Source organism: Balaenoptera acutorostrata, chromosome 1, assembly GCF_949987535.1.
Source record: "Balaenoptera acutorostrata chromosome 1, mBalAcu1.1, whole genome shotgun sequence".
Lineage (NCBI taxonomy): Eukaryota > Metazoa > Chordata > Mammalia > Artiodactyla > Balaenopteridae > Balaenoptera > Balaenoptera acutorostrata.
This window is the reverse complement of record NC_080064.1, coordinates 175,277,674-175,300,108: the sequence shown is the minus strand read 5'-3', so window position 1 is coordinate 175,300,108 and position 22,435 is coordinate 175,277,674. Positions and strand designations below refer to the sequence as shown.

The 22,435-nt window shown below is 49.2% G+C and overlaps 1 protein-coding gene across 10 annotated transcripts in view; it reads left to right on the top strand.

Annotated features, from left to right (window-relative positions):
- The window catches only part of SRGAP2 (SLIT-ROBO Rho GTPase activating protein 2), a 238,732-nt gene that overhangs the window by 207,263 nt on the left and 9,034 nt on the right, over positions 1–22,435 (top strand). For 9 of the 10 annotated variants that reach the window (XM_057550708.1, XM_057550696.1, XM_057550706.1 and 6 more), the window contains 7 exons: positions 1,101–1,178; positions 2,107–2,241; positions 4,042–4,147; positions 14,360–14,584; positions 18,194–18,273; positions 20,333–20,513; positions 22,002–22,148. In XM_057550708.1, coding sequence (XP_057406691.1) covers positions 1,101–1,178; positions 2,107–2,241; positions 4,042–4,147; positions 14,360–14,584; positions 18,194–18,273; positions 20,333–20,513; positions 22,002–22,148 — 952 coding nt within the window. The other variant, XM_057550744.1, reaches the window with a different exon arrangement.

The window sequence follows — 22,435 nt, the reverse complement described above, 5'->3', positions numbered from 1 at the left end:
TGATATCATATGATATTTGTCTTTCTCTGTCTGACTTAACTTTACTTAGCATGATAATCTCTAGTTCCATCCATGTTGCTGCAAATGGCATAATTTCATTCTTTTTTATGGCTGAGTAATATTCCCTTGTATATATGTACCACATCTTCTTTATCCATTCATCTGTCAATGGACGTTTAAGTTGCTTCCATGTCCTGGCTACTGTAAATTGGGGGTCCCCAACCCACAGGCCGCAGACCGGTACCAGTCTCGGCCTGTTAGGAACTGGGCCGCACAGCATGAGGTGAGCGGCGGGCGAGCAAGCGAAGCTTCATCTGCCGCTCCCCATCGCTCGCATTACTGCCTGAACCATCCTGCCCACCCCCACCCACCATCCCTGGAAAAATTGTCTTCCACAAAACTGCTCCCTGGTGCCAAAGAGGTTGGGGACCGCTGTTGTAAATAATGCTGCAATGATCATTGGGGTGCATGTCTCTTTTCAAATTATGGCTTTCTCCAGATATATGCCCAGGAGTGGGATTGCTGGATCATATGGTAATTCTATTTTTAGTTTTTTAAGGAACCTCCGTACTGTTCTCCATAGTGGTTGTACCAATTTATGTCCTCCCTTTTTCATAAGTAGTGAAAGCATTGTCCTCTAGAACAGCCGAACAGTGTTAGAACAGCTAAAGCACTAAGTATGATCTCAGACCCTATGAAACTCTGGTGGTGTGTAGTGGCTTGCCTGCCATGTCCCCAGATCTCATCCCTGACCCTTAGGGATAAGCAGGTGCCAGAATCACTTCCCTACTTTGCAGCTGGGGACAGAGAAGCAAAGGCTGGAGAAGGAGCCTGCCTCATAGACTCTGTCAGAATCAGAAATGATGTAGACATCTCTTCCCTTAAGTCTCTGACTCGGTGCTTTCTTTAGACCAATGCCTCATATTCATTCCAGTGACTTTTCCACCATCCTTGTGTAGGCTTTCTCCTCTGGCCTGAAGAAGAGAGACAGGATGCTTAAATACACACTGGCTGAGGGAGACAGACACTCAACTAGGCTTGGAGCCGTGGTGGTGAATTTGCTTTTTTGTCTCCTTGATCACTTTTCCCTGTCTTTCTAGGACTACAGCATGAGGGAATCTTCCGAGTGTCAGGATCCCAGGTGGAAGTGAATGACATCAAAAACGCCTTTGAGAGAGGTGAGGAAACGGCCTGAAAGATAAGACCAAATGTTTGCCAGCTCCCCAGGATACTAGCTCCACGCTTTCTCCCTGAGAGGTACCCAGAGGTTAGCAAGCCAGTTTGCCTCCGTCTTCAGCCCAGCACCTTCTCTCCTGTAGACATCCCCCCACCCCCACCCAGATATGCAGGGAGATGCCAGGGTACATCCCAGTTTCCTCCTTCTCAGCCCCATTCATCCTGCCCCTCTCCTCCGGATGATCTACCCAAACCCAAGAAGTTAACTATGATATCTGGGCAGTTTATGGCTGTATCCAGAACCCTTGGTGGCAGAGCGAATGCGCCTGTTCATCTTAGCCCATTTATTATCTTGTGGGCTATTAAGGTAATGGGCAAGCTTTGGCAATTTCCGTCACTGAAATGGATATATATAGTTTCAATTTGAGGTTGGTCCTATCATTAAATCTAATTACATCTGATATGAAATTTTCCATAGGGAGCTCCAGTATGATTGTTCTCCTGTAAGTAGGTGTGCTTTGTTACAGGCCAAGAGGAGAGAGAGCTAATCAGAGGGGCTGGCCTCCCTGGCCTCATTTCCCTCCCCTAGGGACTCAGTCCCAGCCTGGTTTCATGATCTCATGAGAGAGCCAATTGCTGTGTCCCATCCCCAGCCCAGAGGGAATGTCCCTGAGCTAGTCTGGCACAAGCAAATTTATGTTAACGGACTTTTGTGCCCCTCCTCTGGCCCCGGGGCCCCTGAGCCTAAGCAGTCTTTGCTTTCGCTAGTCTCTGGTTGCCCTACTCGTGGCCACCATGCTGGGCAGAAAGCTGAGGGACTGCGATGAAGGTTTGAATAGGCCACTCCTTCCCCACCACCTCTGCTTCATCCTGTTTGTTTTTACCTCTCTCACTCTCTCTTTCCTTTTTGGGGGGATTGCTTATGCTTAGGAGAGGACCCCCTGGCTGGGGACCAGAATGACCATGACCTGGACTCCATAGCTGGCGTCCTGAAGCTTTACTTCCGGGGGCTGGAACACCCTCTCTTCCCCAAGGACATCTTCCATGACCTAATGGCCTGCGTCAGTAAGTATCATCCTGGCCTCAGATTGGCTTCTGGGCCAGAGCACCTCATAGCAACAGATAACAAATGTCCACAGGGTCTTTTTTTCTCATAAGCTTTCCAGTAATGTTTTCCTTTTTTCCTTTTCCTCGGTGAAGTTTCTCTTCCTTGTTGTCACTCCTTTATCCCCTAGGAGGGGAGGAAAAAGAGTGACTTTTCAGGAAGAGTCTGGATCACAAGTCAGAACTCCTGGCTTTTTTCTTTCTGATTCACTTTAAACTCTTTTGCTTCGCTGGGTTTTATCTTTCTTCATTAAAATACATTTATGTTCATATATAAGACACAGTCCTTTTCAGCTATTAGAAGCTCATATATTAGTGCTTGTGCTTTTCATGATACAAAGGGAGAATACATAAGTGTTATAAATATTTCCTGCTTGTTGCTTTAAATGTGGCATGACTTACCTGTGAGATGTGTTAATATGTGTTCTTCTAGGAATAAAAGCCTCTGCATATTTAAAAGTAGTGATATGATGTTTTCTCAGAGAGAGATAGTCCCTACTTGATCTTTAGATAAAGCAGGTATCTTAGAGGTTCTCTGCCTCTTACTCTAAAATTTAGGGCTTGAAAAGCTATTCCTGGCCATTTAGTTTAGATCATTATGCTGGACCCCCCTCTCATTTGTTGTTCACGGAAACTTGGATTAGTATTAGGTCATTCTGGAAGCAGATGCCGTTGAAATGGTGGCTTCAGAGGCTGGAGGAGGCAATGCCTTTGAAATGGAGAAAAGTTTTTCTTCCCAGATCAACCAAGGTCTTCATCCCCCACCGCCCACCCCCGAGTTTCCAGTGTGATTCCTGAGCACTGTCCCTCTCTGTTATTCGGAGAGAGGGGCCCAGAGCACTCAGGAAGCTAGCTCTCTTGTTTTATTGGTTTACCCACGATCTGTGGGAGTCCTAGTGGAAATGCGTTCTGTGGGTGACTGAATATATGCATCCCTCCTACCTTCATGTCTTTTTCCAGGACTGGGCCTAGGTGGAATACCCTAAGTGGATGGGGGTTGCCAGGACAGTACAAGATACCTTGGCTGCCCAATCCTCCCCTTGAGATGTGCTCCCGATCTAGTACCTCCCATTTCTTTTTCACGGAGAGGCTCTCCTAGAAAATGACAATATCCACACGGCACACTGTGAAAGTGGGGAGGCGGGCCATGAGGGAGGCCCAGGCCTAGGGCCGTACCTGGAATTAATCTGTCCACAGCACAAGAGTCAGGAAAGTTCTCTGGTTTTCTCCCCAGATATCACTGCTTACACAGGGGCCTGCCATTTCTTGCCTCTGGCCACATTCTCCTCATCCCCACTGCAGATAAGGGAGGGGGGAAGATAAGCCAGACTTGTCCAGGGGATGAGGTGATGCACGTGTGGAGCGGGCAGGACAGGACCGGTGCAGCCCCTCCCTGTCCCCACATGTAGGCCCTCCAAGGCTGGGTGTCGAGCAGTCATAGCAGTTTCTGGTCAGCTCCTTGCCTGTGGTATTGTAATAAGGGGGTGGTAGATGCTCTGGGGAGCATCTCCAACCCCTTCTGTGCCCAAGGAGCATACATCTTAAGTCCTGACCCGGAGAAGGTTCTGGAGCCTGCATGCCCCATCACAACAGCCCCACCCCAAGAAGCCACAGAGATGGAGCTCCTTACACTGGCCCAGTGCTGTGTGGACTCGACTGGCTGCTCTCCATATTGCACCCGCTGCTAGTCAGGGCCTTCTGACCACTATTTCCTGGGATCTCAGTTACAGTGGAGGGTAACGCATGGCTTTTTTCTTTCAGCAATGGACAACCTGCAGGAGAGAGCTCTGCACATCCGGAAGGTCCTCCTGGTCCTGCCCAAAACCACTCTGATTATCATGAGATACCTCTTTGCCTTCCTCAACCAGTGAGTAGACTTCCCAGGGAGCAACTGATCGGGCCTTAGCTTCGGCCACTGGAAGTTTACGTAGGGACCTATGTTGATTCCTCCAGCCCAACAGATACTTATTGAACACCTACTGTGTGCTGGGCACGGTCGTAAGATGTAAGAATACATTGTGAAATAAGAGACAAATGCCTGGATACCATTTGGCTCGTGTTCCAGCAGAGGACACAGACAATTATAGAAACATGAGGTAGTAATAAGTGCTTAGAAGAATAAGGAAGTGTAAGTTAAGGGATCAGGGGCAGAGGTGAAAGAGGGAGAGACACTGCAGAGGGGCCTTCGGCAAAGGCCTCTCTGGGGAGATGATGTGTGAGCAGCAGCCTAAATGAAGTGAAAGAAGGAGCCATGGGATGGTCAAGGTCATCAAGCCCCAAAAGTCATGGCAACAATGAGTTTAGATTTGAAGAAGCCATTGGAAAGTTTTAAGCAGAAGAGTGTTGTGATCTGATTTTTTAATATATTTTTAAAATCCACTTCATGGAGAAGTTACCATAGAGTAACGTGGAGAGAAGCGGGAGAGACCTCACCAGAGGTTATTGTGCAGTCTCGGTCGGGAGTGGTGGTGGCTTAGACCACAGAGGGAATGGTGGAGGGTGATGGGAGGGGTCAGGTGTAGGATCTATTTGGAATACAGCTTTGATAGGACCAGCTGATGGGTAGGATATAGAATGTGAGGAAAGAGAAAAATTCTACTTTTTTTTTTTTTTAATTAATTAATTTATTTATTTTTGGCTGTGTTGGGTCTTCGCCTCTGTGCGAGGGCTTTCTCCAGTTCTGGTGAGCGGGGGCCACTCTTCATCACGGTGCGCGGGCCTCTCACTGTCGTGGCCTCTCCTGTTGCGGAGCACAGGCTCCAGACGCGCAGGCTCAGCAGTCGTGGCTCATGGGCCCAGTTGCTCCGCGGCATGTGGGATCTTCCCAGACCAGGGCTCAAACCCATGTCCCCTGCACTGGCAGGCAGACTCCCAACCACTGTGCCACCAGGGAAGCCCGAAATTCTACATTTTTGACATGAGCAGCGGGGAAACCATAATGCCATTTGTGGAGCTGGGGAAGACAAGATGTGGAAGAAGCAATCAGGACAAGGTGCTGATGTGGACATGTTAACTTGAGGTACCCGTTAGCCCTCCAGATGGAGAGTCTAAGTAGGCAGCTGAACGTAGGAATCGGATGCTCAGGGAAGAAGCCTGGAGCAGAGATACAGTGTGGGGTCATTGTGCACTGATGGTAGTTAGCTGGTCCGCCAGGGAGTGAGTGTAGCTAGAAGAGAGGTCTGAGGATCAGAGGGGCCTTGGGCTCAGCCGGAGTACTTCTCCCTGTCTAAGCAGTGTGTCCTCGCCCAGGGCAGGCATGGAGGGCAGCAAAGACAACGAGCAAGGACATGCTTCTCCCCTTAGGCACCTCTGTCTTTCCACGTTGCTTTCATTGCAGCATCTCCCTCAACAGCCGAGGCCAAAGTCTATCAGTGGGCAACCCGAGGGCCAGATAAGGCCCATAGATATGTTCCCTTTAAGTCCACTCTGTCTTGAAAACATTGAACCATTTAAATATTGGGAGATTCTACTTTTTAAAAAAATCTAGATTTCTAGCTTCTCTTGAAAAAATCACTAGGTCTAGCAGCACTGGATCTGCACGCCCAGGCGGCCGCAGTTCCCTGTGGAGTACGGGCTGCTGCCTAGACGAGGCGGTCAGGTGCCCCCAGGTCACCACAGTCCCCAGCTCTGCCCGAAACTCCCCGATGCTGAGGCTGAATTCAGTTGCCGTTATCATCTCTCTGGCTTTATGGCTTTTCATAGAGTGGGGAAACATTTCTTTAGATCCATGAATCTAGTTTTTTAAAAAAGGGAAAACAAAAAGTAGACCAAGGGGCTAGGGTGTTTTAGCTCATATGGCTTTGTGAAAATGAAGACTCTTCCTAGTGGGTTGGTCTCTGCTTCAAAGGAATACAGGTTCAGAGGCCATCTCAGGAGCCTCAGCCTGCTTACAGACCAGGGTCAGCCTGACCTTGAGGCATCTGGGCTAGCAGACCCCACCTGAGACCTTTCAGGGGCAACCACACTGTCCTCTAGCCCTGTTGCTGGCCCTGCAGAGTGACAGAGGGTCCTGGCCCAGCAGCCTGCTGCTTCCACGTGGCTGTGTCTGCACCATTCATTAGCCAAGCCCTGACTCAGCACCACAACTGCCTTTAGTTGAGAACCCCTCATGACTCACGCAGGGTTTCACATGCTGCCCGTTTTAGGCAGACGGAAACTCTGGTAATGACTCTCAAGCCAGTCGGTCCCCTCAGGGCCACCAGGCCTTGTCTCCCCTCATTGACTGATACCTGCCCTCAAAGAGCCTAGTCTGCTCCCCCAGAGCGAGGACCATGTCGGTTGTGGGTACACAGGCAGGGGAGCAGGCAGGTCCTGGGGTGACTGTGTGTGTAAGCACAATGGCCTCATCCTGCCCACATTTTCCTCCTGCTAATAGTGGAGGGGTGAGGGAGTTTGTGGGTGGGGAGAAACGGTAGAGGAAGTGTCGTAAGAGCTGGAGAGGGTGGCCACTGTCAAAGGAAACATGGAAAATTGCACCCATTCAAATGATGACTTTTGTTTTGTTTCACTTCTTTTTCTGGTTAAAAAAAGATTAACTTGCTCATCAAAGTCTTTCATGGAAAAGATGCAGCATTAATAACCACCGTGTTTCCTAAAATAATAAATGGAGTGCAGGACACAGGCGATAGAGAAGACCACCTGCCTGCACAGGAAGGTGGCAGGTGATAAGTATGCACTTATCAACAGGTGTAACCAGAGTTGGCAGGTAGCTCCTCATGGAGACTCTCCCTGGGCGCAGACTTTTAGGACCCCTCTCCTTTGCTGTTACATGTCCTGACAGTGTGTACTTTATTTCTGGCTATTGTCTTTTTGGAGGTTGTACACATCCTCCATCTCAAGGAACCCCCAGAACTGAGATATATGTATGGAACTCCTTACACAGTGCACCAGTGCTGTGTCGACTTGACCTGGTTCCACATATATCTATATAGCTAGTGTTCAATCCACTGTATGAACCTTGGGTACATGCCTGTCCAGCAGGCCTTGTTAATTATTAACGTTATCCTTTCTTAGCATCTGCATTGATGATCAATTGCTGTGTAATAAATTACCCTAAAACTTAGCAACTTAAAACAATAAGCATTTATTGTTATGTCACAGTTTCTGTGGATCAGGAATCTAGGTGCAGCTTAGCTGGGGGCCTCTGGCTCCAGGTTTCTTGAGGTTGCCGTGAGTGTATTGGGGGCAGGACTGTAGTTTCTTCTGAAGGCTCGACTGGGAAAGGATCCACGTGGTGTTGGCAGGATTCAGTCCCTTGCACGTTGTTGGACTGAGGGCCTCCTTTCCTGGCTGGCTGTTGGTCAGAGGCCTCCATCAGTTCTGCACCACATGGACCTCACCATAGAGCTGCTCGTGACATGGCAGCTGGCTTTGCTCCAAGCAAGTGAGTGAGAGAGTGCCCAAGAGAGCAGCCAGTCTTTGTAACCTAATCTCAGAAGTGACGTCCCATCACTTCTGCCGTACTCCATTCGCTAGAAGCGAGTCACTAAATCTAGCCCACACGCAAAGGGAGAGAACTACACAAGGGCATGAATACCAGTAGGCAGGGACCATAGGGTTCATTTTAGAGGCTGCCAGCCACAGCATCTGTACTACTCAGTGGGTTTTCACCCTGAAACAAAGTGCAGGTAGCTACCCCTCACTGCCGCTGACTCTGCTGCTTGCCTTTTGAAACCTGATTTCTTCAGATGTCAAACAATATAGACTTTTAGTCTCTTGCTAATCAAGCGAGGTCCATAGACCAGCAGCATCAGCATCATCAGGGAGATTGTTAGAAATGCAGAATCTCGGTTCCTCCCCCACCCCACCCCCAATGACCTATGAATCAGAATCTGTATTTTGACAAAATCCCCTGATGAGTCATAGGCACATGAAGGTCCAAGAAGCATCACTCTACATCCTCCAATATTGCTCCATAATCTGAAAGAGGGAATTGGTGGTGCTTTTCTCACTGTTAAGACACATCAGCTGCTCTCCAGAAAAGCTGAGTCTTCCTCCAAACTTCACCATCTCAAGTGCCTCCCAGTTTGGAAAGATTCTGTCTGTGCTGCTCTTCTGACTTTCACAAGGAGTGTTTTAGCTTCTGTATGAAAATGGACAAGTAGAGTTGTGGCTGGATTGTCCTAGAGACTCACAGATGCTCATGTATTTATTCACTTATTTACTTAACATGTATTTATTAAGCATTTACTGTGTGCTAGGCCCTGTTTTAGTTGCTGGATATCTAAGATTGCACCAAACAGTCAAGGTCTCTGCCCTCATGGAGCCTATGTAGCACATAGAACTGGAGGAAGACAGGCAAAACTGATAAGAACACATGTCATGGGACTTCCCTGGTGGCACAGTGGTTAAGAATCCACCTGCCAATGCAGGGGACACGGGTTCAAGCCCTGGTCCGGGAAGACCCCACATGCCACGGAGCAACTAAGCCCATAAGCCACAACTACTGAGTCTGTGCTCTAGAGCCCGCAAGCCACAACTACTGAGCCCATGTGCCACAACTACTGAAACCCACATGCCTAGAGCCCATGCTCTGCAAGAAGAGAAGCCAACACAATGAGAAGCCCACTCACCACAGCGAAGAGTAGCCCCTGCTTGCTGCAACTAGAGAAAGCCTGCACACAGCAGTGAAGACCCAACACAGCCAAAAAGAAAGAAATTAATTTTAAAAAAAAACACAAAGAACACATGTCATATGTCAGAGGATAAGGACTGTGGAGTAAATTAAAGCATGTTACGGGGGTGCTTCCCTGGTGGCACAGTGGTTAAGAATCTGCCTGCCAATGCAGGGGACACGGGTTTGAGCCCTGGTCTGGGAAGATCCCACATGCTACGGAGCAACTAAGCCCACGCGCCACAACTACTGAGCCTGAGCTCTAGAGCCCACGAGCCACAACTACCAAAGCCCACGTGCCTAGAGTCCGTGCTCCGCAACAAGAAAAGCCACCGCAATGAGAAGCCTGCGTACCGCAAGGAAAAGTAGCCCCTGCTCGCCACAACTAGAGAAAGCCAGCGAGCAGCAACAAAGACCCAAAGCAGCCAAAAATAAACAAATAAATAAATAAAGCATGTTAGGGGACTGGAGAGTGTAAGAGGTGGGTGTGAGGGTTTCCTCTTTAATATACAGTGGTCAGGGACACCTCACTGAGCAGGTGACAGTGGGCAGTGGTGTAGGAGGAGGACCAAGAGAGAACTGTGTCCCAGAAGCCACATAATGTGTTTCAAGGAGGGTGTGATAACTGGGATAATGTGATGACAGGTCAGCTAAGAAAAGGACTGAGAACTGATTTAGCAGCATAGATGTCACTAGTGACCTTGATGGGTGTTGTCCTGGTGGAGGAGGAGGGGCAAAATCCTGATGGTGTCAGTTCAAGCGAGAAGGGGTGCTGATGCTGGATAAACAAAATGTGGTAGATCCGTACAGTGGGGTCGTATTCAGCTAAATGCTACTGGGCTGTACACTTTAAAATGGTTAAAATGGTAAATTTTCTGTTGTGTGTGTTTTACCACGATAGAGGGGTTGGTGGGGCACACTGGAAGAGAGTAGGTGTGTGAATCTGCTAGGGCTGCCATAGCAAAATACCATAGACTGGGTGGATTAAACAACAGAAATTTGTTTTCTCACAGTTCTGAAGTCTGGGAGTACAAGATCAAGATGCCAGCAGGGTTGGTTTCTGGGGAGACCTGTCTCCTTGGCTTGTAGACAACCACCTCACTGCGTCCTCACATGGCCTTTCTTCTGTGCACACACTGGGAGACAGAGCTCTGCTCTCTTTTCCTCTTCTTATAAGGACACCAGTCCTGTAGGGTTTGGGCTCCACCCTTATGACCTCATTTAACCTTAATTACCTCCTTAAAGGCCCTGTCTCCAAATACAGTCATATTGGGGGTTAGGGCTTCAACATATGAATTGGGGGGCAGGGAGGACACAATTCAGTCCATAACAGAACCGGTGAAGAAGAACCAGAGAATCAGAGACAACTCTCAAAGAATTTTATTATAAAGAGACAAGAATGGGACAGTAATTCAGCGTGGATATGGGCTTAAGAGAGAATTTTGTTTTTAAGATGGGTGGTATTGCTGCACATTGGCATGCTAGCGAGGGTGACCCCATAGAGAAGAACTGATGATGGAGGAGAGAGCAAGGTGATTGCTGGAGTGCTATTCTTGAGGAAGTGAGAGGGGATGGGACTGACTGCATAGGGAGGAAGGCAAGTCAGTTAATGGATGTGGGAGCATGGAAGTTGGGGACAGGTGGCTTTATAGGCAAGGGGAGTGAGGGAGTGCCTTTGAAGGGCCATCAGGAAGAGTCAGCCACAATTACCTTCCACTTCTTATCTCTTAAGGAGCCTTTTGGGAAAGTCTGTTAAACCATGGATTTACAGATTCTCAACCCCACGTTTTGCCTGGGGCCATGGTGAATAATACAAATTCTCTTCATCCCTTTCAAACCTGAAACCAACCCTGATGCATAATATCTTACCCATGGTCTGTTGGTTGTTGCCAAATCAAACCCCTGGAGGCCGTGAAGTTGAAGGTTTTTAATGGAAATGTCATGTTTACAACAGTGTGTTCAAAGCTTCGTGTTCTCCCTGAGGATTTAAGGTTTTGATTTGGGGATGCGGAGCCCTCAGCTTGTTAGATTATGCCTGTCAGGAGAAGAAGACGGTGGACACCTGTAAGTCAATTACTGCCAAACGTCAGCGGCCCTGCTTTCCATTCCCTGACTGGAATCAAAGGTCCTATGTCAAGAAGCAAACAGGACATTAAAATGACAGAAAATATTTCTTGAACATCACCTATGTGCCAGGCACAGTGCTAAGTGCTTTGCACATATTACCTCGTTTAATCTTCACGACAGCCCATCAAGGGGGCACATAATTGCCCCCATTTTATGAAGAAACTAGGGAACTAGTACAAAACGATGGTAAGCAATGGAGCTGGGGCTCAAAACCAGGTCTGCTTGACTCAAATTCTTGGGATGTTTTGTTTTTCTATTTAAATGTAATCAGAGATACAAATGTGCATCATTTTTTTTAACATCTTTATTGGAGTATAATTGCTTTACAATGTTGTGTTAGTTTGTGCTGTATAACAAGGTGAATCAGCTATACGTATACATATATCCCCATATCCCCTCCCTCTTGCGTCTCCCTCCCACCCTCCCTATCCCACCCCTCTAGGTTGTCACAAAGCACCCGAGCTATGGGGAGGGGGTGGGGTGAGATGTGACAGGGTAAGAGAGTGTCATGGACATATATACACTACCAAATGTAAAATAGATAGCTAGTGGGAAGCAGCCGCATAGCACAGGGAGATCAGCTCGGTGCTTTGTGACCACCTAGAGGGGTGGGATGGGGAGGGTGGGAGGGAGGGAGATGCAAGAGGGAAGAGAAATGGGAACATATTGTATATGTATAACAGATTCACTTTGTTATAAAGCAGATGCTAACACACTATTGTAAGGCAATTATACTTCAATAAAGATGTTTGAAAAAAAAAAAAAAAAAGCACCCGAGCTGCTCTCCCTGTGCTATGCGGCTGCTTCCCACTAGATATCTATTTTACATTTGGTAGTGTATATATGTCCATGCCACTCTCTCACTTCGTCCCAGCTTCCCCTTCCCCCTCCCCGTGTCCTCAAGTCCATTCTCTACATCTGCGTCTTTATTCCTGTCCTGCTCCTAGGTTCTTCAGAACCAACAAATATGCATCATTTAAAAGTAAAAAGTCCAGAAAAGCGCATGATGAAAAACAGGTTTCCCACACCAATCCTGATTTTCTCATTCCCCCCAAAACCCACTGCACTGGACCTTTTTAAGGTGCTCAAAAGAGGATGAGTTCAAATCAATTAGGAAAGTTCACTCGTGTTATGGACAGAAACTAAAGAAATATAATACAATTCTTAGAGGAGATGGCATATATAGAAGTCGATACCAAAAAACATTTTTTTTAAAGAGGGAGCTGTTACCAGTATTATCCATTTTAGAAATTTCTTTAAAAATAAAAATCCAGTGTTTGAGGTCTTATACCAGGTACAGCCATCAGAGTCTTCAAGGATTATTAGCACCATTATACTATATACAAAATTGTGTGCATTTGTTATGTGCTCATATATGAATTTCCCTGGGGAGAGAATCCTTAGTTTTTGTCAAATTCTTGAAGGAGCCTGTGTCCCTCAAGTAGTTAAGCACCATGGCTTTACCCCCAGAACTTAGGTGTTCCAGTAGATTGGAAGAGAAAGAAGGATCTTGGTCTGTATTTTAATGGGAATAAGAAATGGACCTGGACCCATGAGAAGTGGACCCCAGTGCATGAACACAGGTCCTCTCTGGCCCTGGTCATTGTAGCCACCTAGGAGTTGAGCAGTCCTTGCCTTAGAAGGCCGGGCAAGATTCCTCTTCTCTCAGTGAGCTTAGACTGGGACCCTCAGGCCTAGAGTTTATTTCCCTTTGACCACCAGGCTTCCCAGAAACTACTGCTTTTCTTCCATGTTACCAAAACGTTGTCAGATCACACTAAAGAAACGGGCTTCCTCCTCCTTGTCCCTCCATGACTCGAGGAACCAGCCAGCCTGGGATGGGCTACAATTTTAGCCCCGTGGCACCTCATGCCTCCGTTGTCCCTGCTAAGGTTCCCAAGCTAATTATCTCTCCTGTCTCTCTCCAGTTTTTATTTGACCAAGAATTAGACTTGGAAACTTCTACCAGCCTTTTCTGAATCTCTGCTCTCTTTTAACTCAGGAGCCAGAGAGGATTATAAAATTAAATCTTTAAAACCTCCTATGAAGCAGTCTGGCCACTGAGATCCATCAACTCACCCATCTCAGGCCTCCCTGCATCTGACCGGGTCCTACAGAGCAGTGGTTCTCAGCCATGACAGTTATCTGTCACTGTCGCACTTCATTGTCCCACTTCACATGTTCTGCAGTGATTCTCTAAGGGGACCGGGGACGTATCTGAATCTTCAGTGAAGGAGAGAATCATTGAGATAGAGACCAGCTTGGTAATTTGAGTCTGGATGCTGGATACACTAGAAGTAAACTCTGCTCAATTCTGAAGAACAGCTACTCAGATGAAGACAGCTGAGTCCCAGGCCTCTGGCTCAGCACCATGGCTTTGGTATCTTCTCAAGATCTGTCAGAATCCAGATGCCCACAAGGGAGGCAGAACCCCGTAGCAGAGCTCACATTTCTGCAGACTCTTAGGGGTGGGGTACATCCAGAGCTAGCCCAGCCTTCAGTGCCTGGACAGACAGACCAGTGGGCACTCACCACTGAGGGGCTTGGGTCCTTGGCCAGGGCTGGAGGTATGGCTGGAGCAGCTGCTGGCTGGAAAGGGGGAGTTCCTGGAATAAAATACCTGATGATGAAGTCAGACTGCGTCCAGGGGAAGCCTGAGCAGGAGCTGAGCTACATGCTGACCTTTTCCTGAATAAATCCTGAATGTAATAGTGGAGGAGGATATTATGAAAATGAAAGACAATTGCATTAGCTGTTCCAGGAAGAAATTCACGGGCTTGATGGAATACAAAAGCTAATCGGTTGGCTATTTTTTAAAATAAGTCTGGAGCTTAGAATGGAATATCCCTAATAATTTGATTATTTTGCCATTCAAGAAGGTACACAATGCACAATGCCTGCGTCTTCTGACCGTGTCATTACCAGGGCAGCCCGAGGGGCTCCGTCTGTTCTGTCAGCTTAGTGGGTTGGTCTGTGGGAGCATATCCAACTCTGCAGAGTGGTGTGTCCTCAAGGCAGGGTGGATTTGGTGGATATGGTCTAGGGTTGGGGTGGGGAATTGGGGGGTAAGTAGGATTTGAACAGGGAGCTAGAGAAAGAGGAGGGGTGAGATCTACAAGGAGGGACCTCCGCTTTGCCTTCCCTTGGCTCCTGAATGACTATCCTGGTGGTCATTCTGTGCTCCCCCTACCAGCTTTCTAGATGGGCTCTGATGCCCAGAAAAGCAGGTGGCCGTTTGTGGTACTTCTGTTCTTGCTCCTGGCGGTGCCTCCTGTGATTGTGTTTTCCGGGCATTCATGCGAGTGCTTTTCAGCTTGCCCCCTCTTCCTTCTCCTCCAGTTTATCACAGTTCAGTGAAGAGAACATGATGGACCCCTACAACCTCGCCATCTGCTTCGGGCCCTCGCTGATGTCAGTGCCTGAGGGCCATGACCAGGTGTCCTGCCAAGCCCACGTGAATGAGCTGATCAAAACCATCATCATCCAGCACGAGAACATCTTCCCAAACCCTAGGGAGCTGGAGGGCCCCATCTACAGCAGAGGAGGGAGCACGGAGGATTACTGGTAGGGGGCTCAGGGTTGGAGGAGGGGAAATGTCACCAACACGCACTGGCGTGGGGGCCAGATGGCCAAGCGAGACCGAGGGAAACACCCAGATCCTCCCACCTCCCACTCCAAGGCACTTCAAGCTGCCAGGATCGGGGGTTGCTGTAGGCAGGGCCCCACCTCGACCCAAACTACTAAGTGCCACTTAAGGCTGCCTCCTTTTTTTACGAGTTCTGAGTGATGAGAGACCATTCTGAAAGATAATGACAGCAATAACAGGAACATTAATGATCTCCAGGAAAGGAAATTTGATCAGGTTGTACGCAGAACTGCCGTTCATCAGGCAGCAGTGTCTCTCAGGCTCCTGCTCGGAGCTGGCTATTGTGAGAAGAACAGTCCTGCGTCCCAGGGAATTTCTGTCTTATTGGGAAGATTTCAGATATGAAGCGTTAATTTCCCGACTGTGAGTTTATACAATGATAATTTAATAATGATCTCAGGCATTTGTGACGAGAAAGCGGGGTAAGGTCCATTTTCGGCAGGTTAGGCCCAGTGCCCCGCTGAAGCAGGTTCGTCATGACTTCACCTGGAAATAGAGATATAAAAGGAATCCCTAGGGCACATCTTTACTAGACCCTTCCGTTAGACAAATAACAGATTTCCATTTTACAGATTAAGTCATTGCAATCTAGAGAGGCCAGGGACAATCTTTGAGGCCACCCCAGTGGTGGGGATCCCAGCCCTGACTCCTTGACTGTCAGTGCAGGGTACCACCCACTGCCCCACACTGCCCCCATCGTGCCACTTACAGGGTCATTTTCCCAGTAAACGCAAAGACAATTGCCTCTCTCTTTTACTCCCTAACATCCCTTACCTCTTCCTCCTCCTCCCTTTCCCTTCTTCCCCTAAACAGTGTTTCAGCCTGGGCTGAAAGCATAAGCCAGCCCAAATCGGATTCCATCTGAATTCAACATCTGGAACCAATTCAGCCAGCCCCATTGCTATGGACTGAGGTAGGGGAGGACAGGGGAGGTTGCTTACTTAATGAGAGGCCAGTCAGTCCGTGCTTCTCCCTAATCCCCACAGAAGGAGCCTCCAGACCAAGGAGTGAGGAAAGTGCTATTCATGTGTCTGTGAACATAAAAATACCACTGACATTGCTGAGTTCGGTCTTCTCTGCTGTCCTGTAGATCCCGGCATCTGAGGCTGAGCTGGAGAAATCTAGGCTCACCAGCTCGGAGAGAAAGCTTCCGGTCACTGACAGATGGCTGGTGGGGACTAGGGATGTTGTTCAGGTCTCAGCCTACTGGCTGATGGGCTCCAGGGAGCTGTCCTTGTGCATGTGACTTGGAGAGTTGGTTTCCCTTGCGTGAGTGTTGAAAAGCTGTGGAATAGTGTTCCCGATTCCTGCTTCACCTCCCTTCTCACATACCAAACCGCTGCAGGCTCTGGACCCATTCCAGGACACAGAGCCCCCGTCACGGCCCGGTGCAGCAGGGCCCTGGTAGGGCTCACCGGGCACAGATGGGAGGGCACCTTCCTCTCAGTTCTGTCCAAGGTCTTCTCCCAGCACACCACCACCAGCCCCCGGCCCCATTGGTTGTGCATCTGCCATTTATTAGCAGCCTCTGGGAAAACCACAAGATTAGTCAGGGCCTGTTACTACCACAGACTGGGTGAGAGGCCAGAAGCACCCCAGGATCAAGAGTAAATGACCTTGGGTAGGAGGGGCCATCTGACTGCTGGGTTCATAGCCACTCAGAAGGCTCCCAGCCTCTCCATCAGAAGAGAGAGAAGTGCCAGCGAAGTGAGCTAAGATGGATGAAGGAGGGGAGGGAGGGGTGGCAAAGGGGGAGTCAGAGCCCAAGTATACTGGAGATGGGCCAGGAGACCAGAACAGCCAGGAAGAGGGAGCACCAGGCCGCTTGGTCTCCCCGCAGCCCCACTGCGCCACGCTTACCAGCCCTGAAACCGGAACCCAGTTTTCCAGGACTGCCTGCGGTGTAGCATGCTGGGCTGCTTCTGAGACCACAGGTGTTAGTGAGGCTGGGGTGTGCATGTGGAATGAGAGAAGCATAGCATTTCAGGGCTAGAAGGGACCTTATAAAGCATCAGCTTGTCTTTACCTTAGAGCCGTGGTTTTCAAAGTGGGGTCCCTGGACCAACGGCACCTGCCTCACATGGGCTGATTAGGAATGCAAGTGTCCCGACTCCACCCAGACCTAGTGAATCAGAAACTCTGGGAGTGGGTGAGGCAGTCTCTTTTTAACAAGCAATCCAGGGCTCTGTGAAATTTGGGAGCTGCCGCCTTAGTGGACGGCCACAGAAATGAACTCAGAGGTCTGGGGAAAAGTGAGCCTTTGCCCTGCACACCCCTGGGGTCCCAAGGGTTTCCAGAATGTCACCAAACTCATTCAGAGGGTTTTTAGGCCCAGAAAACAGTGAGAAAGTGTGCCCACATTTTCTGATAAAGAGGAATCCCTGTTGATGTTCTCCCGTAATGTTCTCTGGGGTCTGGAGAGCCTCCTTGGAACTCTTGCTTCACACGGGGTGAGTTCTAAATTAGTCCCCTGGTTTTTGAGGAACTTTCTAGAGTGAAGGACCCGTCCGCTGAGGAGGGAGAGGCTGTAGGCTCAAAGGTAGAAACTGAAGCCAGGATGTGGGGTTGAGGGGTGATGGTGCTTCCATAGAACTGCCTGGAAAGTCTCACTTGTTACTACCTACCGCCAGAGGAAGAAACTTTAGAAATGAACAGGGTTTTTCTCTACTTTTCAGGAAGTCAGAACTTCCTGGTGCCTCCTCCCCATGCACTCTGAAGTCCAAGAGATCAGGAGTAGAAATGACTTTCCTAATAACTTCCCTGCTCATTCTCGATTCTCCACCCTGGGTAATTTTAGGCTCCATGAATTCTGTCAAGAACTTGACCTAGCTCTCATCCGCTCCCCTCTTGCAGTGTCCAGCCTACAGCAGACTTTCTTCCCCTGCTTGTGTTTCCCACTCATTTCTATGACTCACCTCCTACTTTCTCACCAGTACTAAACCACAAAATAGCCAGAGGCATCAAGCAAAATGAGAAAGAAGGAAAGAAAGCACTGCTTTTTAATCACTCCCTCTTATTTCATTGAATCCTCACACAACTCTGTGAGATATATAGACCATTATCCTCGATTTATAGATTAGGTAGCTGAGGCTGAAAGAGATTAAGTAATTGCCCAGGGTCACACAGCTCCCGAGTGTCAGAGCTGGTTTTCGGATCCAGTTGTATCCGATGCTAAAGCCCAGTGTTTCCCTTCCCCCTTGTTCCCTCCAGGAATTAATTCACCTAGAGAAATAGCCCTTGAGGAGCTAAGTTGTTCCGTATTTTCGAAAAGATTTATAAGTTCAAATGGGGTTCCCCTTGTGTCAAGATGTTGTAGGTCCCATGTAGTCTCGAGTAGTTTTTGTAGCAGGAGCTAGCCTAGAGAATCCCGAGAGCCTTACATTTCATTATAAGCATCTGTCTGGAGTGTGTGAGCAGGATCTAGAGAGCCTAGGATAGATCCCATGTCCAAGGAAGCTGTGTGAGAGAGAAGACAAGAATTTTGTAAGCAACTGCTGAGGTCCCAGTTACTCTTGGTTCTGTTGCAGCGACAGCCCTCATGGAGAGACGACCTCGGCTGAAGACTCAACCCAGGATGTGGCCGCAGAGCACCACACAAGTGATGACGGTACGAGGCCCCGCTTGGAGTCAGTGGGACTGTGGGGCGGTGAAGCAGAAAGGAGAGATTACGTACCCTGTGCTCCTGATGACCCCTCCTGCCCGGCAGTGCCCTCAAGACGAGCAGGGAGCGCTCCTGCCTCCCAGCTTCACTCCTTCCCTTTCTTGGAGAGACAGCCCACCTTCTCCAACAGAGTGGTCTCTGTATTAAACCAGAGGTGAAGAGCTAGACCTCAGCCCTTCACCCTTCTCGCCCCACCTCACTGCCCCTCGTCCACCTCCCAGCTCTTTGTCTCGTCTGGCTGTCTCACCAGCATACTGTCAGTCCCTTGTCATGGCCCAGACTCCTGCCAGGTAGCTGGAGACCAAAGTGAAGGAGAGCTCATTTGAAAAACAGAGAGCCCAGGGAATAGTGAAGCTGGGTGCCCAGAACCCGGCAGAAGCAAGCCAGAGGGGGATGGGAATCAGGACGCAGAAACCACATGCTCTCACGCCTGCCGACTGGAAAAATTGACCCTTTCCAAAGCACAGACATGCGCTGCGCAGCCTGGCGGGTGTGCGTCAAGAGCTGGAATGCGCAGCTGTCGTCCGTGGGCCTCGGCGGTGCCCATGATTTATTAGGGTCTGTCCAGCCAGCACATTCCCCCTCCTGCCAACAGTTCTACACCTCCATTTCTGGATCGCTTGGGCTCTGGAAGTCTCAGCAGCTGACAAGGGGCCTCAGAATTTTCTGGGCACAAGAACAAAATGGCACAGACTGCAGTGTTCCCTGCTCCCTGCCTTGCTATGAATTCTGCAATCCTAGGCCAGCTTTTAAAGGAGAAAAAAAAATTAGGATTGCTGCTTTGGCTCTTAAGGTCAGATGGATCAATATGATAATTTACCACACAATGGGAAGGGATTTGGTGAACCAAGGAAATTCGTATTTGATTAGAGCCTACGTGTGCCCAGCACTGCTAGAGGCTTTATATGTCTTATATCTTAATCCCTAGTGAAATTGATAGAGCTGCTATTTAATAGTTAAGAAAACTGAGGCCAGAGAGGTCGAGTGACAAACCCGCAGCTGTATGGAACTGACACTGGGATATTTAGACAGGCCCCCTGTAGTGAAGTCCCCAGCCCTGCCCATTCAGGAGCAGACCCATCTGCCCCGGCTGTCTAGGCATAGTCTTGTTTGTAAGTAGCCTTTCTCTCCACTACTCAGAACATCTGATTTTAGCCCCGGGTTCCTGATTTGTGGGTGCCTTCTTTTTGCTCTCTGACCTCTACCTGCCGCCCAGAGCAGATAATGACAACGATGGCAATAATAACAGTGGCTGACACGTATGTGGCACTTACTGTGGGCCCACACAGTTCTGAGCACTTTTACAAATTGTTATGTGTTGACTCCTCATACCAACTTCCTGAAAAGGGCACTATTATTATCCTCATTTTATAGATGAGGAAACGGAAGCTCACACAAAAGTAAAAATACATTGCCTTTGCACACCCCTTTTAATTTTTCCAATCCCTTACATGTGCATTTTTCCATGTATTGACCACAAAATATATTCCATATTTTGCTCCTTGGAAAGTTGATTGGGCAAGTTATTTTCTCTTTATAGAGACTAAAAGCTCATGTTCTAGTAGGGAGAGTGGATAATGTAAATAAATTATTCAAAGTACAATATGTTGTGTTCTAAATTAATGGAGTTATTTTATAGTCAGAAAGGAAGTAATGCTTACAAGTACAGTATGGCATAAAGAGCTATGGAAACACCAAGGAAGTTACTAGAGGAAGCAGGTGATGTTTGAGTTGTGATTCAATGTGTTTCATCAGGCAGGTGACAGAGAGAGGGATTCCGCGTGGAGGGAACAGCATGAGCAAAGGCAAGGAAGGGCATGCAAGTGCTTTCAGGGGTTTGCACAGTCTGCACGGGAATCACCTGCTTTATAGATCATCTGTGACTTATTTTCACACTAGGTTATCTTCCCACCACTGTAAATTCAGTGAACTGGGCTCTTCCACCCAGTTTCCTGAGTCTGTGAGTCCCAACAACACGTGTTTCCTTCTTTTCCACCCCTCTCAGAGTGTGAGCCCATCGAGGCCATTGCCAAGTTTGACTACGTGGGCCGGACAGCCCGAGAGCTGTCCTTCAAGAAGGGGGCATCCCTGCTGCTCTACCAGCGGGCTTCCGACGACTGGTGGGAAGGCCGGCACAATGGCATCGACGGACTCATCCCCCATCAGTACATCGTGGTCCAAGACACGTACGTTAGGCCCCCTGCACCTTTAGGGGTCCCTGGCCGCACTGTGGGAGTGAGACTTTATTTCTGGAGCCCAGGAGGATGAGGGAGACCAACCCCTAGGGGGCGCCGACACAGTCCTGAAGTGTCACGGTTCCTTTGAAGGGCCCCCAGACTCAGAGACTGAGTGGAGAATTATTTTTTCATCTCTCCACTCTCTACTCCCCCGCCAATCACATCTCCACCACCCTCCCCCACCCCCAGTCATTTTAGAAACTTGCCAGCCAGCGCTCATCCACGTTTATACCTGATGAGTGATAATGAGGGGTTATTAGTTGACCACTTATATTTTCTTTCTGGAAAGATCAGGTTGGGAAAATATTTTGATTCCTCTGTCTTTTTTTTTAAACAACCTGATGGCACTTTTCCACTTGCAAATGAAAATGTTGAGTTCATTTTCTAGTAGAAATCTAGCTTAAGCAGCCTTGTGGAAATAACCCAGTTCATTTAACCCAGATGAGGTTGACTTGGAGAAAGACAGGGGAGAGGAGGGGAAAGGATATCGGGGAACAAAGGGAACATGGACTGATTCCAGAGAGACTTCATCACACGGGCTGTAGGTTGGTTCCTGCTCTTTGAAGCAATGTCTTTGGATCAGGAAGGCTTTTCCCCGTGGCCCCTCAAGTCTGCCTCCCTGCCCCATTGCCCTGCCTCTGACCCCGACTCCCTCCCCTTGGATACGATGCTGTCAGTGTTTTTAGTCCTTCCCTTAATATTATTTTTTAAAGGTTGATATCCTGAATGAGTCTGCACCCTCCCAGCCTCTCCCCGGCTCGTTCTGCGGGGAAATCCTCCCTCTGTTGATAACATCGCATACCTGGTGGCCATCTGTGCGTGGACAGGACCCTCCCAAATTTAGCATTATGACTTCACTCCAGGACTGGGAGAAGATGAATTGTGGGGGAGAAGGGGCTTTCTTTGTCATCAGTAGCCAGAGGGGCCGGGAGAGCCGTGGAGAGCCCTGGGACCGGCTTGGACGCTCTAAGCGGGGCTAGATGCGCTACGACAGAGTGTGGCGGTGTCCTGCCTCAACGCCGGCATCTCCAGAGCCACGGCAGAGCTGACTGCCCTTGCCCAGCTGTGCTCGGGACCTGAGCACATAAACAGCCACCTGGACCTCCTGCGGGAGGTGGCCCCGGCACAGCTGCCCCGGGAAAGCAGCGAGGGGTAGAAGGCAGACACCTCGAATCCAGGAGTCCCCTAGCCCAGCTTTCAGAGGATCTGAGGACCCTGCAAAACTCAGCAGGATTATTTATTTTTATTTAAATGACCCTCCAAAGGCTCATAGCTTTCCTTGCCTCCGCTCCCAGAGCCCAGCCAGGCGTCGCTGCTGCCTCAGAACCATTGCGGGGTCGCGTGTGTGTCGGGGGGGCCATCTTGCCGATTTAACACTGCTTTTTGTGTTGTTGTTGTTTTCCCCTCCTCCCTGCCTGCCTGCCCCTTCTCCCCCAGCGAGGACGGTGTCGTGGAGAGGTCCAGCCCCAAGTCTGAGATTGAGGTCATTTCTGAGCCACCTGAAGAAAAGGTGACAGCCAGAGCGGGGGCCAGCTGTCCCAGTGGGGGTCATGTAGCCGATATTTATCTTGCAAACATCAACAAGTAAGCTCTGCTTTTCATTTTCTGCTCCCCTGAATGACTTGCGACACCCCGCCTCACCCTCTGGCCTAACCGCCCTCTCCATCCCTGTGCTGCATCCCCCCACTTCCCGGCCCGACAGCTTGCATGTGCTCGTGGCTGCTCCAAGGTGGACAGGGCCAAGGAAACATCCACAGGCCTCGTCAGCAGGCCCAGGTCTCCGGCTAGCGGCCGTCACGCTAAGGACGGGTGTGCCCCTCTGTCCACGCAGCGTATGTCCGCTCAGACCTTCCTGGCCATCTGACTGCTGA